Source organism: Chinchilla lanigera, unplaced genomic scaffold (assembly GCF_000276665.1).
Source record: "Chinchilla lanigera isolate Chin_1 unplaced genomic scaffold, ChiLan1.0 scaffold00093, whole genome shotgun sequence".
NCBI classification, from domain to species: Eukaryota; Metazoa; Chordata; class Mammalia; order Rodentia; family Chinchillidae; genus Chinchilla; species Chinchilla lanigera.
In genome coordinates this window covers 1,319,146-1,341,123 of record NW_004955494.1, presented here as the reverse complement: position 1 = coordinate 1,341,123, position 21,978 = coordinate 1,319,146, and the positions used below count along the sequence as shown (strand labels likewise).

The 21,978-nt window shown below is 37.3% G+C and overlaps 1 protein-coding gene across 1 annotated transcript in view; it reads left to right on the top strand.

Moving 5' to 3' along the window:
- The window catches only part of Mgam2 (maltase-glucoamylase 2 (putative)), an 83,485-nt gene that overhangs the window by 50,415 nt on the left and 11,092 nt on the right, over nt 1-21,978 (top strand). Inside the window, 18 exon segments of the mRNA XM_013505002.1 lie at nt 270-438; nt 963-1,059; nt 1,990-2,102; nt 2,675-2,800; nt 4,125-4,253; nt 5,732-5,839; nt 7,319-7,381; nt 8,204-8,338; nt 9,872-9,956; nt 10,935-11,073; nt 14,645-14,778; nt 15,051-15,085; nt 15,174-15,290; nt 15,865-16,013; nt 16,120-16,204; nt 16,609-16,665; nt 17,046-17,170; nt 17,604-17,692. Coding sequence (XP_013360456.1) covers nt 270-438; nt 963-1,059; nt 1,990-2,102; nt 2,675-2,800; nt 4,125-4,253; nt 5,732-5,839; nt 7,319-7,381; nt 8,204-8,338; nt 9,872-9,956; nt 10,935-11,073; nt 14,645-14,778; nt 15,051-15,085; nt 15,174-15,290; nt 15,865-16,013; nt 16,120-16,204; nt 16,609-16,665; nt 17,046-17,170; nt 17,604-17,692 — 1,955 coding nt within the window.

The window sequence follows — 21,978 nt, the reverse complement described above, 5'->3', positions numbered from 1 at the left end:
GAAAACCAACATTAAAGAGATAAATGAGATACAGTCTTTGCTCACAATGAGCCCATGGCCCAGAAAAGGCGCTCTCAGCCCTGCAAACCACAGAATAAAAATACAAGCATGGAGCTTTAGCACAGAACTGTGGCGCTTGTTACAGCCAACATCATTCCACATGTTTGAATTTGCATCCAGATGTTCAATAAGCCAGGCATCTCAAATATACTCTGTGTTTGCCTGGTCAGTGATCTCCAGCTCAGCATGGGGTGTGCCTTGTGTTGCAGCTGGGATTCTCAACTCCCTGACTTCACCTTCAGTGACATGTTCCTTTCCATTTCCACTCGCCTCCCCTCTCAATACATCTATGGCTTTGGGGAAACTGAGCACACGATGTTCAGAAGAAACATGAGCTGGAACACGTGGGGGATGTTTGCCTGTGATAATCCACCAGAGGTAAGAACAGGAACAAAATTAGTAATCAGTTTCTCCTAAGCAAATTTGTTTTCTTTTGCCCACAAGTAGTACCCTATTCATCAGCTTTTCTTAGTGTTGATGAATTCCACTCTTGCTTGTAAGAGGCTCTTTTGTCTGTAGAAGATGTGCAGATATAGATTTGAAACTTTTATTTAACATATTACGTGTCCTGCGGATTGCTAAGTGCCTAGCTGCAAGTTTAATAAGATATCTTCCTTGCTCTTTAGAGGCTTACAGGCTAAGCCTGATAGGTGTGGAAATAATAACAGCACAGTACAATTGGTGCTGTGATAGAACTATGTAATAATGAAAGAGGGAGTACAGAGCGAGAGAATGCAGCTTTTTACTTGGGGTGGAAGGGAAGGTAAAAGAAGGCTCAGCTGAGAATGTGACATTGAATTGCATCTCTAGTGTTGAGTATGAGTTTGCTGTCTGGGTAATGATGTGAAAAGAGTTTACTAAAGTTTCACCGTGTTATCACCTCCTTGACTTTTTGTTACCAGTACAAGAAGAATTCCTATGGTGTCCATCCTTACTACATGGCATTGGAAGAAGATGGCAGTGCCCATGGAGTGCTCCTGCTGAACAGCAATGGCATGGGTAGGACAGAGGTTTCTTCCTCATACACTACCATCAGCAGTTGAGGCTGATCTATTGGGACCTGGGATATCATTAGAAATAAATTCAGGGGCAAAAATGATGGATAAATAAATTGATCTTCCATTCACTCATCCATTTATTCAAGATTTATTAAGTGCTTTGGATCACATCTTAAGTATCACAACTCGATACCATACTCATAAGTGAAATAAATCAGACCCGCATGTGTAAACAACATATTGTCTCACTACTGTAAGAACCTGAAAGAGTCAATAAAATTAGGAGGTATGACAGACATTGTGAAATGAAGGAAACTGCTCAAAAGTAAAGAGCAACTGGGATGAGGGAAAAGAGAAAAGAAAGAAGGGGAAAATTATGTGTATATGTACACACAGGATAGCTGTCATAGTTGTACTACTGACTTCTATCACTTTATTGAAAGTAACAGTTAATGATTAATTATTTGATTAATCTTACGTCTATATTTGTTTTCCTTAGTAACCACTTTGAAGAAATCAGTGTGTAATACAACAACCATTGTTAATTTCCTATCACTTTGTCTGAATTTTAGTATTGCTTGTAGTGTTCTCGTGTTATTTTGTAAATGTATGGGTGTTTGTTAATATGTTTTCATTTTCTATTTTTTAAAATTAAAAAAAGTATAACATTTTGAGTAACCATAGCCCCATATTTTACTGTGTCACTCTATCTTTTTTATCACAGAGTGATATAAATTGTTGAGATGGCAGAGTGTGTTCAGGATACCTGAAAATTCATGTCTAATTTTACTGGGTGAGAAATGGCTTATTAGAGGAGCCAGGCAGTAAGGAATGAGAGTAGAAATGGCAAGTTTGAGGGCAAATTCCCTAGCGGGGTTACTTACAGCTCTGTGGATTCTCGTCATCTATTTTCTGTTTTTTAATTTCACAGATGTGACACTCCAGCCCACTCCTGCCCTGACATACCGCACTGTAGGAGGGATTTTGGACTTTTATATGGTTTTGGGGCCAACGCCTGAGCTTGTAACTCAGCAGTACACTAAGGTTTGAAGCCATGCTGCCCACTAGTAAATCACTAAGTATTTATTGGGTATTGTAACCATGTTCTTAGTATTAAGATAAGCAGTTATTTTCTTTTTTAGCCAGAGGTGTCCCTACTCAATTGTTTCAGGATGCTAAAGGCATATCAGTGCCCCATGTGTCTCTTGATTGCTTTCTGGAGAGTCCATCTGAGAATCTATAATAAGAACAACCACTGAGTTCTTGGGCTTCCTAGAGTGAAGGCTCTGTAGAATTCAGGGAAACTTTCATTGTAATACTTCTACCATTCTGTATCTCCAAGATTGTTCTTACTTATTTGACTTTTTTATTTTTCTTGAATGGGAACTTGTAGATCAGACAGTACTCAGTAGAAATGGTGACTAGTTGCTTCAATTATAAACCAACCACCTTTTTCTTCCCTGAGAAGTTTACTTGACTCCATTTCCTTCACTCTTTAAAAAAATTGTAAATAATGTCTAGCATTTGTACATATTTCTGGAGTAGGATATAATTTGGTACACATGTTCAAAGTCTAATGACCAAAAATCAGCGTAACTACCATTTTTCTATTCTAGTTGATTGGTCGACCAACAATGATTCCATACTGGGCCTTGGGATTCCAGCTGAGTCGCCATGGATACCAGAGTGATTCGGAAATTTCCAATTTGTATGATGGAATGGTGGCAGCCCAGATTCCCTATGTATGAAACTCAGCTTTTATATCCTCACTCAGTTTCTGCTTTCTAGTTATGGAAATTTGTACGTTATGTTGAAACAGCTCCACAGAAGTTATTCTTCTTTAGTATAAAAAGTATAGTTATGGAGCTAGTCCTGTGTGGAATACATTGCGTTTTAGTATTACTACAGGCTACCCTTCAGATCAAAGCTCAAACTAAGAGTTGCATAATCCCTTCAGTGGTTGGTAGAAAGAGGATATAGGCACTCACTCCCTCTTACTGTGATATTCTGCAGTAGCCACAGCTGGGTTTAAGGAAGTGGGGAACTTGGAGAGATGGCCATAAAATGACAATATGAAAAGGAACACTTAGAAAGAAACCTTCATTTTCTCTAACACACCTACCCACATATGCTTCTATGCAGTCTAGTTCCCTAGAAAAGCCCTGAGAAGTATAGTCAATTGTCAACAAGCAGAATTGCCCAAATAGAATGCTCCTCTCTTAGTTTACTTCCTGAGACTGTGGGTGATAATTAATGATTAGAAGATGAAAACAAGGTGCTATGATAGGCTCATAGGAGATACTTTGACATGCTCTTATTACATACTTATTCAACAGAAATGAGAAAATACAGGAAAAGTACATGAACAAAAACCCATACATCTAGCTTATTAAAGTAACCTATGCTAATAATATGCTAATTCATTCTTGTTCAAGTTTTGGCTTATGCATAAGTCTCTCTTTCTCCAAACAAGTTTTACCTAGAGCCCAAGGCAATATAAATGATTATCATCTTCAGCCTAACGTTTCCTTTTTTCACTCTAATATTCACTTTGTTCTCTGTCATTCAGCAAACCTGGATTGAGTGAGTTTCATGTGCAGCAACCTGGTTTGGTTCTGTGCAAAAAGAGAATTCTTTATATATTCTAGAAAGCTATAAAATAATATAGCTCTAAAATGAATAATTTCAGTAAGCTACTGTAAAGAAAAGAAATCTATATATGCAACCTTGTTTGTTTCTTGAGAGAGTCTCCCATTCTATGCACGAACATGTCAACAAGTGGTTGGATGGGCTCACAAGTTTGAGATTTAAAGAGAAAGAGGACATGAATTAAGGGAGAGAAAGGGGAGAGTTCCAGGTGGGCAAACAGAAGGGAGAATTGGGATGGTGAGTGGAGAGCAGAAACAGAAAGCAATTTCAATGAGCAGAATTGAAAGGTTGGTGTAGGGGAGCAGTGAGATGAGAAATGAAGAGAACTCTGGGTCCTGGGTATGCAGCAGTGTCTGGAGTCTGGCAGAACAGTTACTGCTGCAGGGTCCTGGGGATCTTGCTTGCTCCTTCCCATAGGATGTCCAACATGTAGACATTGATTACATGGACCGGAAGCTGGACTTCACCCTCAGCCCCAGCTTTCAAAACCTTGGTCTCCTGATTGAGCAAATGAAGAAAAATGGCATGAGATTTATTCTCATTCTGGTAGGTATTCAGGCTGATTAGATGCCCTTTTTGGTTGCCATATTTATCATTCAAAAATAATAACACAGAAAGGAACCAGATAAAGGGTACCAGAAATCTTCCTGTACATTTTCGGTGATTTCTTATGAATCTATAATTAGATTTAAAGTTTGAAATAGCCAAGTAAAGAACAGTTGAAAATGGCTTTTAAAAGACAATGCTTTGAGATACTGTATTTATTTTTCTTAGCTAAGTATGACTGGAGTGTAATTCACTAGTAGAATGTAATTATGTTAGTAGAGTGAGAAGAGCTGTGGCAGAAACACTGAATATGTATAAAAAAGTGTCTCACTGATGCAAATTACGCCTTAGAAAGAATAGCTACATCTTTACTTTCACTCATCTCTCCTCAGGAGGTTCGAAATCCTTAGGTTGTATCATCACTCAGCAATGGTGAACCCCAGAGAACTTATTTCTCATTTACTATGCTCACAAACAACTGGGTGAAGATCCAGAAAACCGACTTATTATTTTGAATTAAAAGCTATATCTTGATAAATATGGAAGTAGTTAGCTGCAGATACTTTCTTTCTTCTAACTTCCAAAATTAGAGCATGGTTTATTGTTTGTTCATTAATTCAAGGATTTACTAATACTGGTCATTTGAAAATCACTGTTCTAGATATTGTGTGTATGTGTGTGTGTAGTTTAAATTAATGAGTAAGCCATTGTCTTCTTTCCTGAAATGATGTTTATTCTACTGGATAAAAACAACTGATATACAGATATTAAACACATAATTTCAGATAGTGCTAATTTGTATGACAATTATGAAGTAGCATAATATTGTAGGGGGATTTAGGGTAGGTATGTGATAGGATATACAAGATAGGCACTTTTAGATGAGCAACTTGGGCCACAGAATAGAATAAAAAAGTTTCATTTTCTAAGGACTATTGGTATTTTGTTCTTGAAATGCAATAAATTTGCTCTCTCTGCTTGAGGGCAATGTCTTATTAAACTAGTTTAGTTCTAGGGGTTGTTTTCAAACATTAGCAGTTTTTTTCTCAAGAATTTTAGAGAGAAAGTCAGTATATTCTTTTACCTCTGAACACACTCTCACTTAAAATATATTTCTATGTTATTGGAAGAATCAGTTATATCATGTCATATTTCAGTTGCTACAGGAGTTTTTCCATTTCATTAATTAAGCTCTAGATGGTTACTTTCTATAGTATAGAAAGACTCCATTATTTGTTGTCAGATTCTTAATGCCTTTGAAAAAGATTGTGCTTCGTAAGGGTCATGTATCTTATTTTGGGTGCCAATGACAACTTCACATTTCAGTTGGTTAAGGTAATACGCCATAGGTGTAAATCAAATTATCCAGGAATATTTATTTATTTCTATATTATGAATTATCATATTTATTGAGAGAAATATCCTCGGAGATGTTTAAAACCATCTCACTTTCTCTATTTTAAACACTTTCACTGTAGGACCCAGCCATTTCTGGCAATGAGACACATTATCTCACATTCACAAGAGGACAGGAAGACAACGTGTTCATCAAATGGCCTGACACCAATGACATTGTATGGGGAAAGGTAAGGCTTGGGGAAAGTGTCTATAATTAATCAAAATCTTTACTAAAAGATGTTTTCAATAAATGTTGGAAAATATGCATGGCAATAAATTATGAGAGTAAAGGAGTATCTGATGTTGATTAGTTCAATAAACACTAATAAGACAAGGGTTACAGATCTGATTTTCTAAAAGATTGAGTGCAATGTTATAGCCTGAAAATATTCTGATAGCCTCACTATTTATGTGTTCTAGCTAGCCATTTAACAAACATGAAGAACCTCTCAGAGAGTGACTCTGAAATCTGTGCTTTTCAGACACCTAAATTTAAAACAAGTATTCTCCTTTGACCTATGATGAGTAGTCAACCTTGTATCTAAATGAGTCACTAAGTCTTATACACCTCCGTTCTCTTGTCACTTGGACTCCTCAGTCCTCATCCACATGTGCCTGACTTGTAGCAATAGTATTTGAAATAGACTTCTGCACCGTGGATGATAGTACCTCTTAACCTAGATTCAAATGCTTTTGCTTAATTCCAGTAAGCTACCACTATGTGCTCTGCCCACTTTGCACATTGCCTTCTCACTTTACCTAGATAATATCTTCTCCTCAAGAACAACTCAAAACTCATCTCTTGTGCATCACTCAATAACTGTCTCAGCTTTTCCATTTTTGCTTATGTCTGTGTCATTGCCCTCCAGGAGCGCAGCACACAGTATAGTACTTATGTACCAAATATCTGTGAATGGTAAGAAAAAAGCACCATTTCTGAATTAAATCTCAGCAGAGATAAATCCTAGTAGAGTGCTTGGTGTAGAGTAAGTGCTCCATAATATTTTCTGATTAACAACATATATATATATGTTGTTGAATATATATAATACATATTCAATATCTTACTAATCACAGACAAAACTAGCTGATACTATGAACTTTTAGATGTTACATATACTTACGGGCTTCAGTAAGCTGTGATATTTCTTAAAAGTGTTGGAACTAAGTGTACGGTCTGTGAATGCATATTAATCTATTTTTTGTTGTTTTTTTCTGGTACCAGGAATCGAACTCATGACCTTGCACTTGCCAGGCAGGCGCTGTGCCACTGAGCTAAATCCCCAGCCCCTAATCTTATTTTTTAGAGTTGTGTTTCACATTTATTATTTAAAAAAAGAATTTTGTTGTAGACAAAAGTAAAAGGCAAATCAGAGAATTGAGAAAGCATTTAAGAGATTTTTCAGAAGAGACATACATAAGATTTTTCAGAAGAGATATTATTAAGTTCAAAATATAAAATTATCAAAAAGTAACAGAATGAATCAAGAGATGCAACCTACTTGCACCAAGCAAAATTTTGTGCATTCTACTTTAACAGTTTAATTTATGATAAAGATATCCTTCCATTCTGTGGAGATATTTGTCATCAAGTCTAGCATAAGAAACCTCTCATGGCCTATATGCAATGACTTTGGAAGGTTTCAGTTTTTCTTCTTTTTCTCTAGGTTTGGCCAGAGCTGCCCAATGTCAACATAGATGAGTCCATTGACCACGAGACTCAGGTTAAGGTACAGTTTACATAAATTTTTGCCTGCATTGTCCTAAATATCTGAATACTGATGTATTTTACCCAGGTGATAAGTAGCATATCCTCTGCTCAAGTAGCTCCAAAGCAAGTGTGCTCATCTGCTGATCATTTTTGGTAGAAGGTGATCTTAAAATCCAACCCAATGTTCTTAAAATGAAAAACCCAACAACTAAAATGGAAATATTTATAGGAAGAAGTCATCAGTGAAGTCCCTCACATACATTCCTCCAATGGATTGTGATTTGAAACAACTGTTGCTTGAAAAATAATGAAGCAAAATCTAGAATATTTGCACTGGAAGGCTCTGCTGGAGTTTAGCAAATTACCTAGATACCCCCAAATATACCAGCCAGTGGAAAAAGGCAAAGGTCTCGGTGTCAGCCACTGCCTCCACATCAGCCTGCTTCTACCAACCTCCCTGCTGTGCAGCTAGCTTCTCCCTGGATGATGAACCCTTTTTCATGCAGTTGGCCCGTCTAGGAAAATTGTTATTTTTTAAGTTTGATTGCTTCATATTGATTGTTAATTTTCCAGGTCCCATAATTGAAAGTCTAGTGATGAAATAAGTTCCACATTTAAGAGGGAATTTAAAACTACAGAACATTTTTCTAAGAAAATTAAGAGTGCAAGCAGCCTTCCTCTAAATCTGTGTTCACTGTAAATTCTGCAGCAGTGACCAACAGAGGTTAGATCAGAGACTGAGCTGGTAGACACAGATAGCTGCTTATCTTCCCTTCCTAGCCCCAGGACAAGCTTTCTTGGATGGGTGGAGACCCCACGAGAGTATGTGTTACTCTTGCAGCTGTACCGGGCCCGTGTTGCTTTTCCTGACTTCTTTCGTAATAGCACAACTGCGTGGTGGAAGAATGAGATACAAGAGCTCTATGCAAATCCTCGAGAACCAGAGAAGAGCTTGAAGTTCGATGGGTTGTGGATTGTAAGTGCTCCTCAGTTGTTGATCTCTGGAAGTGTCAAAACATGGGGAGGTGGCTCAGAGACTTGCAAAGCCAGGAGTTGGGGGTGGAGGAAAACCTTTACAGAACCTAGGTGCTGGGACCACAGTCAGATTATTGTGGGTCTGCCCAGGGATGCTCTGTCTTGTGGAAGCTGTAGCTCATCAAGAAGAACCACTGCTGGCAATGCCAAAGCACGAAGGAGATGGAGAGGTTCTCGGCACCTCTTACCACCAACACTTCAATCTCTTCCCAGTGCCTCTCATTGGGCAAGTCTACCCAAAGGCTAGAAGTCCATCCTGCAGTTCAAGGCAGAACCGGAAGCAGGCAAGGCATGAATCTGAGAGCTAAGATGGTTGGCTTAGGCCTGGAACAGACTACGCTAAGGCTTAAAGTCTTGTTCAGCTGTATGTTATTTGTGTTCATTGTCCCAAAGCAGGGCTTCCTGAGACGTCTTTGGACAGGAGTCCAAGGGCAGTTCCTCTATTTGTGTTTTCTAGGGATGGGAAGCATATCAGTGTCATTAACATCTTCTCTGGCACACAGTTGCCTAAATTCTTAAGCAAATTCCAGGGAAGCCATGGAGACCTGCTCAGGTCTGGGTCAGGCTGAAGGAAGCTGGTAATTCACCCAGAGACAAACTATAAACCCACTGGCTGCCCTGGGGCCTTCCTGGACACTTGAACCTTCAGGACAGATAGGTACAGAGTAGACATGTAAAATGACACATATTAATCCAAACAGGCAAATCAGACAAAGAAGAGATTTAGATATCTTCAGGAAATAAGAGATTTTAATTACTGTTGGGTGTTTGTTCTAATAGAGAGAATGCTGTAACTGGGTAACTCAGAATACATAACCCTTAATATTTACCTTTGCCTTTGGTATGTCCTAGTTAAGAGAGTACAAAATTTTAACTTACCTATTGGTAAAGTATACAGAGAGTATTTTCTTGAGGGCCTCTACCTCTTGCAATTAGATTGTAAATTCCTCAATGCATGATTTTATTTTCAGACTTGTTTCTTGAGTTACATACAGCTTTTCTGGAATGTACCTATAGCAGAAAATAAGATACCTCACCTTGTGGTTGGCCTATGCCAATGTCAGAATTAATTCAAGCTTTTGGGTTAAAGAAGGGAAGACAAAGATCATAGTGACCACTTCCTACAGCTATAAAGTGAATAATCTGTGGCTAGAAAAACAGGCAGGCTCCTCGTGTGGAGGGAGATGAATTAGAGATTTCCTTAAGTCCTGCATCAGCATTATCACAATATTTTGTCATTATGACACATTCATCATATATTTAAAAATGCCAAGGAAGCTGGAAGGGGTTTAATAGTCCACTTAAAGTGACATGGATTCTTACAGGCATTTTGATCAATGCCAGGCTTTCAACAGAAGGCACTGAGCCCCCACCTGAGGGGAGGGCTTCAGAATAGCACAATCACCTTTAAGATTCACAGCTAAGAAGATACTTCCCTCAACATGATGGGATCTGTTATGTTAACTTATTGCAGGATATGAATGAACCATCAAACTTTGTGGATGGATCTGTTGAGGGTTGCCGCAGTGAAATTCTCAATAACCCACCCTACATGCCACGTATGTAAAATTTTATTTATTTTATCAAATTACTTCCCTGCTTTAAAACCCATAGGTTTTCCTTTTACTGTCAAATGGAGCCAATTTCTGGGGGGAGAGCATAGTTTCAACACGACATAAAATCTCAAACAGAGTAACCTTGGGTAAGGACAAATTAATAAATTACTAATCAAGTATAGAAAATGATGCAATGACATAATGTGGTATAAAAGAACCTAAGTGATACATTTGATTATATTGATAACCATGAACTGATCACAAAAATTTAACTAATTCCCTACACATACCCCCTGACCAGGGAGTTACTTTAGAGAATGAAAATCTAAACCCTGAACATTCTGCCTATGTTCACAAACACTTCATGAATGAAACACTTTGGCTCTACTGTATTATAAACAGAAGGAGGATATTGGGATGACAGAAAATGGAATCCTTCTATGTTACAGAGGAAAAGGGAGCAAATGAATTCCTAAGAGCTCTGTGCTTGTGAATTTGTGAAACTGAATCTAGAATCTGGATCACTGATATGGAGCACATTGCTTAGTTATTCCTTCTTTCCTTCCTTAATTTTTTCATTTCCTCCTCCTCTTTAAAATTCATGTGCTGGGCAAATGCTGACAAAACAGAGACTTAGACAATTACACAAAATTGATGGAAGCAAGATTTATTCCCTTGAGAACAGTACCATCTAGTGGAAGATACAGTCTTAACGACAAAGGAGTTTGTCCCAGTGAGCAATGGGCTATGACTGCACTCAATTCAGTTAGAGCTGGAGCAAAGAATGCTTTTCCCAGCCCTTAGTTGTTTCTGACCCTTTAGTGGTTATTAAGTCAAAAGATATTGCCTTTGTGTGAAACAGCTTAAGAAATCAAAGTTGATAATAAAGTTGATGACTGAAATAGAGAAACGCCAAAATGGTGGTCATCTCTAGCAAGCATTCATATCCTGATTGGGAAATAACTCAGTATTTGCCCTCAGTTTTGGAATCTAGGGACAAAGGCCTGAGCAGTAAGACCCTGTGCATGGAGAGTGAGCAGATCCTTCCAGATGGCTCCCGGGTGCGACACTACGACGTGCACAGCCTGTATGGGTGGTCCCAGACCAGGCCCACCTATGAGTAAGTGTCATCATCACTGACAGCAAAGGCAACTTGCTACATTGTTACTTTGTATTTGTATTGTGCTGATACCTACCTGAGGCCAGAGAAGCAGATGAACTTCAAAATATCAGATCTCATTGCCCAACCACAATACCTCTGAATGCATGTTTCATTTAAGTTGTTAAATGTACCTATTGAAAGTGATTAATTAGGTGATGCTACAGGATATTCATGCTGTTGTGTTGTGCAGTCATCATGAAAATAAAATGTTAGAAGGTTTTCATCACTACTGAAGGAAAACTTTGACTCATTAGCAGTCATTCCTACCCTTTTCCCTTCTCCTGATTCCCTTACCACTAATCTACCTCTGCCTTGTGCATTGTCTATTCTATGCATGGTGTTTTAGGAATGGCTTTTATTATATAATATATGGTCTTTTGTGACTGGCTTCTTTCACTTGGTGCAGTATTTTCAGGTTCACTTATATTACATTATAGCATGTCTCAGCACTTTGGTCCTTATTGCTAATGAATAATATTCCATTCTATACATATATTTTGTTTATCTATCCATCAGTTGGTGAACATTTACATTATTTCCACTTTTTGACTATTATGAATAGAGATGCTGTGAACATCAATTGAAAGATTTTGAGAGAAAGTATGCTTCCTTTCCCTTGAATACATATCATGGAGTAGGCTTTAACTGATAACTGTATTTTTAATATGTTAAAGAAATAGCATACTGTTTCTAAGGAGTTTTACATTGAAAAATATCATTTAGTAGTCCTGTCCGCAATGTATGAGAGTTGCAGTTTCCTTGCCTTCTTTTCTTTCTTTCTTTTTTTTCTGGTACTGGGAATCAAACTCAGGATCTTGCGCTTGCCAGGCAGGTGCTGTGCTGCTGAGCTATATCCCCATCTCTTTCCTTGCATATTTGCCAACTTTTGGTATTATTGATCTTTTTGTCTCAAGACAGTCTATCGGGTCTGAAGTATATCTAGTTGTTGCCTTCACTTCATATCCTGAATAACAGTTACAGGTGTGCATTTCTGCATGTGCTTAATGGCTATTTGCTTAACATCTTGGCAGAAATGTTTGTTCAAATATTTTGCTTTGAAGTTGTCTTTATTATTGAATGGCAAAAATTGCTTACATAGTCTAGATACTAATTTCTTGTTAGATAGATGATTTGCAGTTTTTCTCTTCTTCTGTAGATGGTCTTTTCACTTCTGTGATGATGTTCTTTGAAACAGATTTTTTTTTTTAATTTTGAGGAAATTTCAAAGCTTTTTTCAGTCAATTTTGTATGATTGTCTAAGTCCTCTCTCTCTCTGTTTTTGAGATAAGGTCTTGCTGTGTAGTTCAGGCTGGTCTTCAACTCACTATGTAACCCACGCTGGTCTCGAAATTTCAGCCATCCTCCTTGTTCAGCCTCCTGAGTGCTAGATTACAGGCATGTGCACCATGCCTGGCTAATTCCTTCTTATTTGTTGGTATTTGTCTGGCACATAAATATTCAAGGAAAGAAGAAGAAATTGAATGTCTTTATTCCATTTCTCACTTTTTGTCATGTGTGCTGTTGGTATCATAGATAAAAAACTATTGCATGATGCATCAAAATCATAAAAATTTATAAACATTATAGTCCTAGTTATTACACCAAGATCTGTGATCCATTCTGAATTAGCTTTTATCTGATTTATGGTGTGAAGTAGGAGTTCTTTTGCATTTGGATATACAATTATCTTAGTTCATTGAAAAGACCATTCTTTTCAATTGTCTTTGTACTTTCTGGAAAATATTTAATTTAAATTGTTCTTATACTTTCTGAAAAATCACCAACAATAAGAGAGGTCATTTATGGACTTTTAATTCTTTTCCATTGATCTCCATGTCTATCTTTACATATTAATATACAGTTCTAATTAATAAGGCATGAATCTTTACTTTTATTCAATAGGGATTTTGGTAGGGATTACAGTGAATCTACAGATCAATTTGGAAAAGTATTGCTATCTTAATAGTATTAAATCTTCTAATCCACTAATGTGAGATGTCTTTCTATTTACTTAGATTTTCTGTCAATAATAATTTATAGTTTTCCGTGTATAAACTTTTTGCTTTTATTTCTTTGAATATATTTCTGTCCCTTTTCTCCTTCTGAGCCTCACAGAATCTATGTTGTTACACTTGATACTGTCCCACAAGTCTCTGAAGCACTGTCCATTTTTCTGTACTTTCTGCTCCTTACACAGGCTCATCTCTATTTTGCTGTCTTTAGTTCGCTGGTTCTTTTTCTCTACCAACCAAATCAGAAACTGCATCCTTTCCTTCAATAAATTTTAATTTCATTTATTGTATTTTTCAACTCCGAAATTTCTATTTGGATTGTTAGTAGTTTTTAATTTTTTATTAATATTTTCTTTAAAAAATTTTTTTGAGACAGGGTCTCCCTATGCAATTCAGGCTGGCCTTGAGCTCACTTTGTAGCCCAGGCTGGTTTTGAATTCACAACGATCCTCCTGCCTCAGCCTCCCAAGTACCAGTGGAATTACAGGCGTGTGCCACCATGCTTGGCAATATTTTCTATTTATTGATGCAACATAATCATACTTTCCTTTCAGTTTTTAGATATGCTTTCTTTTAGCTCTTTGAACATATTTATTGTAGCTAATTAAAAGTCCCTATCTACTAAGTCTGCTTGGCAACATTTTCTATGGGCCACTTTTTCCTTGTATGTATGGGATATATACAGATATACAAATATGCAATTTCAATAAATTGTATGTGTATTTCTGTCCATTTTGAATTTATTTTGGTATGAAATACTGGAAATGACCCAAATGGGTTAGTTTTTACTCCAGTAAGTAGCTTCTTTCACTGACATCTTATTTTGAATAATTCATGTGGGTGTATACTTGTTTGTGGTGCTTTCTTTATTTTTTGGATTGCAAACATATTAGGATTGTTAATAGACTTTTCCTTTCACTGATTTTTCTCACATACTTTTAAGAAAATTTCTCAGAAGATTCATCTTCTTTTGAGAGCTATTTGATGATCTTTTAATGTGTATTTGCCTGTGTGTGCAAAACATATCCTGTTCTTTGAGATATGGCGTAGTAGAATGAGTTTTATCAAAAAGGGATACCATATATACTGTTAGGTGGACCCCAGGTTTGCTTCCTTGCTCTTTAAACTGTCTTTGTGAATTATCTGACTTCTCTGAGCCTTAGTTTCCTAACAAAGAGGAGGGTGATACAAGGAAACTTCCTGTGAGATGGAATACATGAAAGTGACCAGTGTGACCTGGGGCATGGGACTTGTCCCTTACCCCTATCCCTCCTCTTAACCTCCACAGAGATAAAAAAAACTTATTTAAAAATTAATCCACATTCTAGGTGCAGAAATCCCTCTTCCACAGACCTACTGTGAAGTTGGTTGGGATTCTTAGCGTCCCTTTTAGATGACCGGTCCTTTTCAGAAAACAGTTCCCTAACTCTGAATGGAACAGCTCAGCTGCCTCATGGTCAAGCTGCAGCTGCTCCCTGTCCATCCTCAAATTTACCTCCTTATTCTCCTCCAACCAGAGCTGTGCAGGAGGTGACAGGACAGCGAGGAATCGTCATCACCCGCTCCACATTCCCCTCTTCCGGCCGCTGGGCAGGACACTGGCTGGGGGACAACACGGCCGCGTGGGACCAGCTGGGGAAATCGATCATTGGTATGTGGGCCTCTGGGGTCCTCTGACGGTTGTGGCGTGGGTACTGGAGTGTGTTCTTTGGTTACACTGGATATGTCTAGACTATCATCTAGGTGAACAGTAAGATGCGAAGAGTTGAGTTCTCTAAGAGTGTGAGTTTTAATTCATACTCATCTTTCAGTGTTTTCCTTACGCATGGCCCAGGCTTGCTAATGTGGAAAGGAACAGGGAAAGGGAAAGCCTTCCCTCTCCTCACAGGGCTTGTCTAAACCATCCCTACTGTCTCATTGCAGGCATGATGGAGTTCAGTCTCTTCGGAATTCCTTATGTAAGTCATAGTGAGGCCGTTTCTAACTACCCGGTCAGATTTCATTGTGCCTACACCCCACTCATGTCCTGATGTTGTGTCATACCAGACAGGAGCAGACATCTGTGGGTTCTCTGGAGATGCCGAATATGAGATGTGTATTCGCTGGATGCAACTGGGGGCCTTTTATCCATTTTCCCGGAACCACAACACCATCGGGACCAGGGTGAGGTTGCTGTTGTTCAAGCTACAGGTCTTTTGTGGCCTCAGAGAGTGGCTTATTTTTAAGTCATGAAGGTATCATAATTATACCAAAAACAATCATCAAAATCACCAGGACCTTTATTTTGTGGAAAACGCACAACCTTCAGAACCACAGAATTATAAATACCTTTTAAGAATATATTTTCTTCATTTCTTGGAGACAAGTAACCAGAAGAGAGAAGTCTTTATAACTCCTCCATGGAGCTAGGCTATAAGAATCCCCCCATTTGTCTTTAGGAATTTTAAACTTGTGTTTTACTTCCATCAGAGATATATCAGTGCTGGGTGGAGACTTGCTTTTCCACACATGTGCAGGGTTAACGCTAGACCTATGCAGGGGATGTGGGGATGACAGATAAAGAGAAGGAGCAACAAGCTCTAGATTTGTACGTGGCAGGGGTGGGGAAGAGTAGGTCAGAAATGAAGGGAGATGGAGTGAGTGACCTTCATGTGGAATGAAAGCTGGGTGATCCTTTTCTGATACTGCTAGAATGGAGTGAAGCAGAAGTGATCTGTTACACACCTTATCTTTTTAGAGACAAGATCCCGTAGCCTGGAATTCAACCTTTGAGATGTTCTCAAGAAAAGCCCTGCAAACCAGGTACACCCTGCTGCCTTATCTCTACACTCTGATGCACAAAGCTCACGCTGAGGGCAGCACTGTCGTTCGACCCCTTCTCCATGAGTGAGTACAACCTCTTTCCCCAGGCAGCACGTCTGGGGCTGTCTTAAAAATAACCCTCTGTGACAGTGAAGGGTATGGGTGAATCTTTCATATTTATTTTCTTCAGGTTTACAGATGACAGATCAACTTGGGATATAGACCGTCAGTTCATGTTGGGCCCTGCCGTCTTGGTCAGCCCTGTGCTGGAAAGTGTGAGTTTTTCATTCTAGGTCAGACCCTCTAATCCCATAATTTAAAGCCACAGGAAAACTATTTTAAAGATCAACGTGTCTCATCCAGTTCACTGTTTTCAAACAAATGACTTTCTAGAGTATCCAAAAGAAATCCGTTTCTCCTTTCAAAATTTCTATTAACAAACATTTCACAATGCTGATTGATTTCTCATTCCGGAAGTTTGTATCCTTTTATAGGTTTCTTTTCAAAATCTTCTTCTGTGTATGTGAAGAGGAAATTCCTAGAATCTTTTTCAATAAAAGCCCTCACATTCTTGACATCCAAGTAAATTCTGTCTACCTTAATTCTACAAAAAGGATTTTAAAAATTAAAATGAATGCATTATTGGAGTGTTCGTGGTGACATGTTGGTTTTGTTTCAGAACACTTTTGAGGTCAGAGCTTACTTTCCCAGAGCCTGGTGGTATGACTACAGCACGGTAAGAGTAAACATCATTCCAGGCAGGGTAGAGAAGTGTCCAGAGCTTTCTCCTGACGTCTATGAATATATTTTCTAAGGAAATCATTGCCAACCTTTTCAGCTTTGGAAAAGTTTGTGTAAGTGAAAGGATGCACACAAGCATAAACTGACACCTTTGAGCACCTATGCTGCATGGATGCTCACCACCCACCTTTCCTGGAGACACAGAAAAGTGTAGGCTTTCAGAGTCCTAGGCAAAAGTGAAAAGCAGGGGCATTCTTTTCAAGTTTACAATGTTTTCCAGTGTACTTTCTTGGAAAGGAAGGACTTGCAATAATGCATTCACCTACTTAATACATTAACCCCTCACTATTCCTTTGCCGATTTGCTCCCTTCTAGGAATCCTGCCATAAATCTACAGGTGTTTGGGAGATACTGAAAGCTCCCCTCGACCACATCAACCTTCATGTCAGAGGAGGCTACATTCTGCCTTGGCAAGAGGCTGCAATGAACACTTATTCCAGGTAAGGGGAGGCTGTGTTTGATGGCCTTACTCCAGAATAATTCAAGCCAAGCTTGAATGCTAAGCTCTAGTACTTTGGATTTTATTCTTTAAACCATAAAGTTTTGGAAGCTACCATCAGCTCTCGCTTTTCTTTATTCCTGGGTCTTTTTCCTAAGAAATCCATATCTCATCATATTACTTGTAACACGTGCAAATTATGTATAATTTATTTTATTTTTGAAAGTTGAAATTAAAACAAATATTTCATTAAAGTTTAAATGCTTTTCCATTGTTAAGAATTCTATATTTTATCTCATTTTACCTATTTTTATCTCCTGTGCACATTTCATCTATTCCTTTTATTTCTGGATAGGTAATATTTTTTAACAGGTGCTGATCCTCATTCTTATGACCTACAATCTAGTGAAAAATGATTCTTTCTTTTTTGGTAGTCGACAAAATTTTATGGGATTGACTGTTGCTTTAGATGAGGATGGGAAAGCTGAAGGTCAGATATTCTGGGATGATGGACAAAGCATCGGTGAGTTGAATTTTCCCAGGTCTCTGTACATCATGCAGAAAACCCATGGTAGAGGCTCAGTATACAATATAGGAAACTAAATCTTATCTCAGCATCTGCTATTGTCAGTAAGGCAATGATATTTTGAGTAATTTTGCAATTTTCGCCATCTCATATATATAATATATATATATATATATATATATATATATAATATATAATAGTACAAATTATTATAGAGCAAGTATTTTGTCCCTAGTTTGGGAGGTTCAGGAACCTGATGTTATGGATTCAGCCAGAATGATGAACTGTCTCTCTCTGATAAAACAGAGTGGGTGCAAATATCAGTTTGACAGTGAATTCATTCTCATTGGGATACAGATCTGGCTTCATTATTTAAGTCAGCCCCTGATACCAGGCATCTTTTTTCTCATAAGAGGCCCACTCAAGAGACAAATTAGATCCTAGAAAAGTTTCTTGGTGATTCATAAATTGTGAATTGACTATTTCTAAGAGGATTCTTCATATTGCTTTTTGTGCTTTCTTTCTCAGATTTAGGGATATCTTGTTCTACCTTAGGTAATTGGAATCTGTCATTATATTCAGAACACCATCTTCCTCATACATTTCTAGGGAAATACAGAGCTACCAATCAGCTCTCCCTTTTCACTATGTATTTGTTTTATCTGTTCTGTGCCAGAACATTCTGATGTTGCAGTTTGCCACATATTTTTAAATTATGGTTTATTTTTCTACTAATAATATTTCTAAAGATTTTTTCTTGTTAGTTTTCTTCAAAGGATGGAGGATAAGAATGATCAAGTGTGTTATGTTCACATACAAATCTGCCAAAAAACTTTTAAATCTGTATAACAGTATGTGCTAATAAATAGATGCCAAAAATAAAAAAAACAAAACAAAAAGTATTATCTTTAAAATTTTTGAAGGTAGAACATTAGAAAAATGCAATCACTTAAAAAGGTTTTTTTAATTTGTTTTTCATATTAAGAAAATGGTTAAGTTTTTATGTAACTGAAAATTTACTACTTAATTTGTGAATTTTGATTGTTTTCATGATATACATATATTTAGGTGTTCTTATGTACTTATTGTAAGCACCAGTATGACACCCATATATTATTGAGAAGATTGTCATAATTTATCTAATTTTTTATCTTTACTGGGATTTGATCAATACATACTGTGTACATGTATTGAAATATCACACTGTACTTCGTAAGTATGTGCAATTATTGTGTGTTTAGAAAATATTTACAGGGGTATAAATGTTTGCTGCCCTGATTTGATCATTGTGTATTGTGACAGATCATCAAATTGTACTCCACAAATATGTTAAATTAAAATGCCAGTTAATAAAAAAAAAAAACACTAAAAATTGTTTATCATGAGAAAAGGAAAAAGTTTAATTTTAATCAATTTTTCTAAACCTCAGTGATCCTGGCATCTGTGGTTAGATACTTCTTTGTTGCTGGTGGCTGAGCTATTTACTACAGGATGTTTAATAGCATTTCTGCCTTCTCCCCATCTGATAACAAAAATGAAATATCACAGCCATATATATCTCTAGACATTAGAAAATGTCCCCAGAAAGGCAAAATCACTGCTAGTTATGGACCAATGTTTTTAAGAGTGTAGAAAGTTCCTTTGCATAGTCTGGGCTAATCAGGACTAGATGAGTGATATCATAGTGGTTTAATATCACCACAGTTAGTATTAAATTCAATCTCCTGTGAGTGTTTCAAAAATTTAAAGGAGAAAAGCCATTTCTTAATACAATTTAAGTTTCTGTGAAAATATGTTTGATTTAGAGTTAAATGTCAATAGTTCCTGAAACTTTCAAATATTTTTCAGAGAGGCTTTTTATATTTTTTAAATGCAATACGCTTAGAAATTCAAAGTTAAATACTACAATATGGCATAAGTATAGATTTAATTGGAATTTCCTATTAACAGCTTGTAATTACTTGTTAAACTTTCTCTTACTTACATAAGGTAATACAATGTTGACATTGACCAAGAGTAGATCTTCAAATGAAACTAATTTTCAGAAATAGGAAGAGTTAAAGAAGATACATGAGGAGAATCAATAAAGTAGTTATCAACTCAAAGTAAGGTAGTCTCCCTTTACTTGAAGATTTACTTTTCACGATTTAAATTATTGGTGGTCAGCTATACTCTGAAAATATTAGATAGAAAATTCTAGAAATAATTTGTAAGCTTTAAATTATGGATCCTCTCATCTAGCATGATGAAATCCTATGACATCCTGCTCCATCTCATGCAGGACATGAGTCATCCCTTTGTCCAATGTATGTATGTTGTATATGCCACCCTCCCAATATCCATTTAGTATACATTTCAGCAGAACAACTTCTGTGGTTCTGCAATGCATGTATTTTTTAAATAATGTCCCGTATGCCCAGGGGTTTAGTAGAGTATATTATTATAATTGTTTTGCTTTCCTTACAGAATATCATTGTAACAGTTCTATTATTATTATTAATCTCTGACTGGGCCTAATTTATAAATTATACTTTATCATAGGCATGTAGCTATAGGAAGATGTATAGTACATCTGTACTATACACAGTTTTGAACATCCACTAGGGGTCTGGCTCTTGGAACCCATCCTTCATGGATAAGACTACTGTATTTTAAAGGGAAGGTGTATATTTAAGAGTCTGAAAATCCTGACCATGAAGAGATATTTAGATTTAATGTACTATGTCACTTATGACTTTGAAAATATTAGATTCAATACAAAAGGAAATACAGGAATAATGTAGGAGATGTAAATCACATTTTGAGTTGAATAAACAGGTACAACAATCAAGAGATCGAGGTCTGCCAGTTTCAGGCAGATGGCAATAGAAAGGACGTGCGATATTTGTTTGATATAATCAAAGGAAGGATTTGTCACAGTGGAGTGCTCTGGGTTGCCATTGTAGCCTACAGAGGCAGAGAAGTCCTGGGGGAAAGTTAATGGAATCAACTCTGCAGAGGCAGGAGGGTTTAGGATTTCTAGCACTGTGGAGGACAGACTAAGAGTAGGGAAAGAAAATTAATAAAGACGATGATTTTGATGATGATAGTGAACAACAAATTTCTATCAGTTATTTTGCACAAGCTGAATGTTATGTACCTACGTCCTTAAATAGGTACTATTATCATGAGGTGTGATTAAAACATAGTGAATATTTAATTTTTGAAAAAAATTATATTAAAAGACATGTTACTATCAATTCCCCTTAACATGCTTCCCCTCCACACTCTGAACACATTTATTTCACCATTCTTGCCACTTTCCAAAGCAACTCTGGAAGTCCTCTTTCTTATGTGTTTGTACTTGTATTATTAGGCCTGCCTTGAAGTCCTAAACTGATTTAAAAATCCACCTTTCATAGTCATTTTGACTTTGGGGGAGAGCCAGAAGTAGAATGGTGCCAGATCCAGTGAATAAAGTGGGTAAGAACACACTGTAATGTTTTTGTGAGCCTGTCTTTCCATTAAATGGCGTGTGACATTCACGAAAAAGGACTTCCAGAACTTCTTCAGGAGGTAGTAAGAATAATCAGCTAAGTGTGTTTGAATTGATGGGGATTAATGGCAATGTGTCTTTTACTGTAAGACATTTTTACAAATTTAAAAATTAACCATATATTTTGATCACACCTTGTATATCTGTTCTGCAAATGATAAAATGTTAAGCACTTCCCCAAGTTTACACAAATGTTACATACAAAAGCTGGTTTTTGAATCCATGTCTATCTGACTCAGAAGTTTGAATCCTTAACCACTGTCCTCTGCTTTGAATTTTTATCATCATAGGTATGTAAAGTCTCATGGTTATGTGCTTGCTATATCAGTGCAGAAGAACTAATCGGTATGCTCTGTACTTCACCTCAGTATCCATTCTTAATTTAATTTAGAATACCTTGCATTTTAGCCTCCAGTCCCTCTTCTCCCCGCTGCCTCCCTCCACTCATGGATCTCTGGGGGTAGGATGTCCTTGCTATTTTTCCCCTCCTCTCCCCTCCCCTCCTCTCCTCTCCTCTCCTCTCCTCTCCTCTGTTCTCTGCTCTGCTCTTTTTTTCCTCTCCTCCTTCCTCCTCCTCTTCCTCTTCTTTTCCCTCTCCTTCCCTCCTCTCCTTCCCCTCTTTTCTTCTCTCCCCTCACCTCCTCTTCCTCCCCTTTCTTCTTCTTCTTCTTCTTCTTCTTCTTCTTCTTCTTCTTCTTCTTCTTCTTCTTCTTCTTCTTCTTCTTCTTCTTCTTCTTCTTCTTCTTCT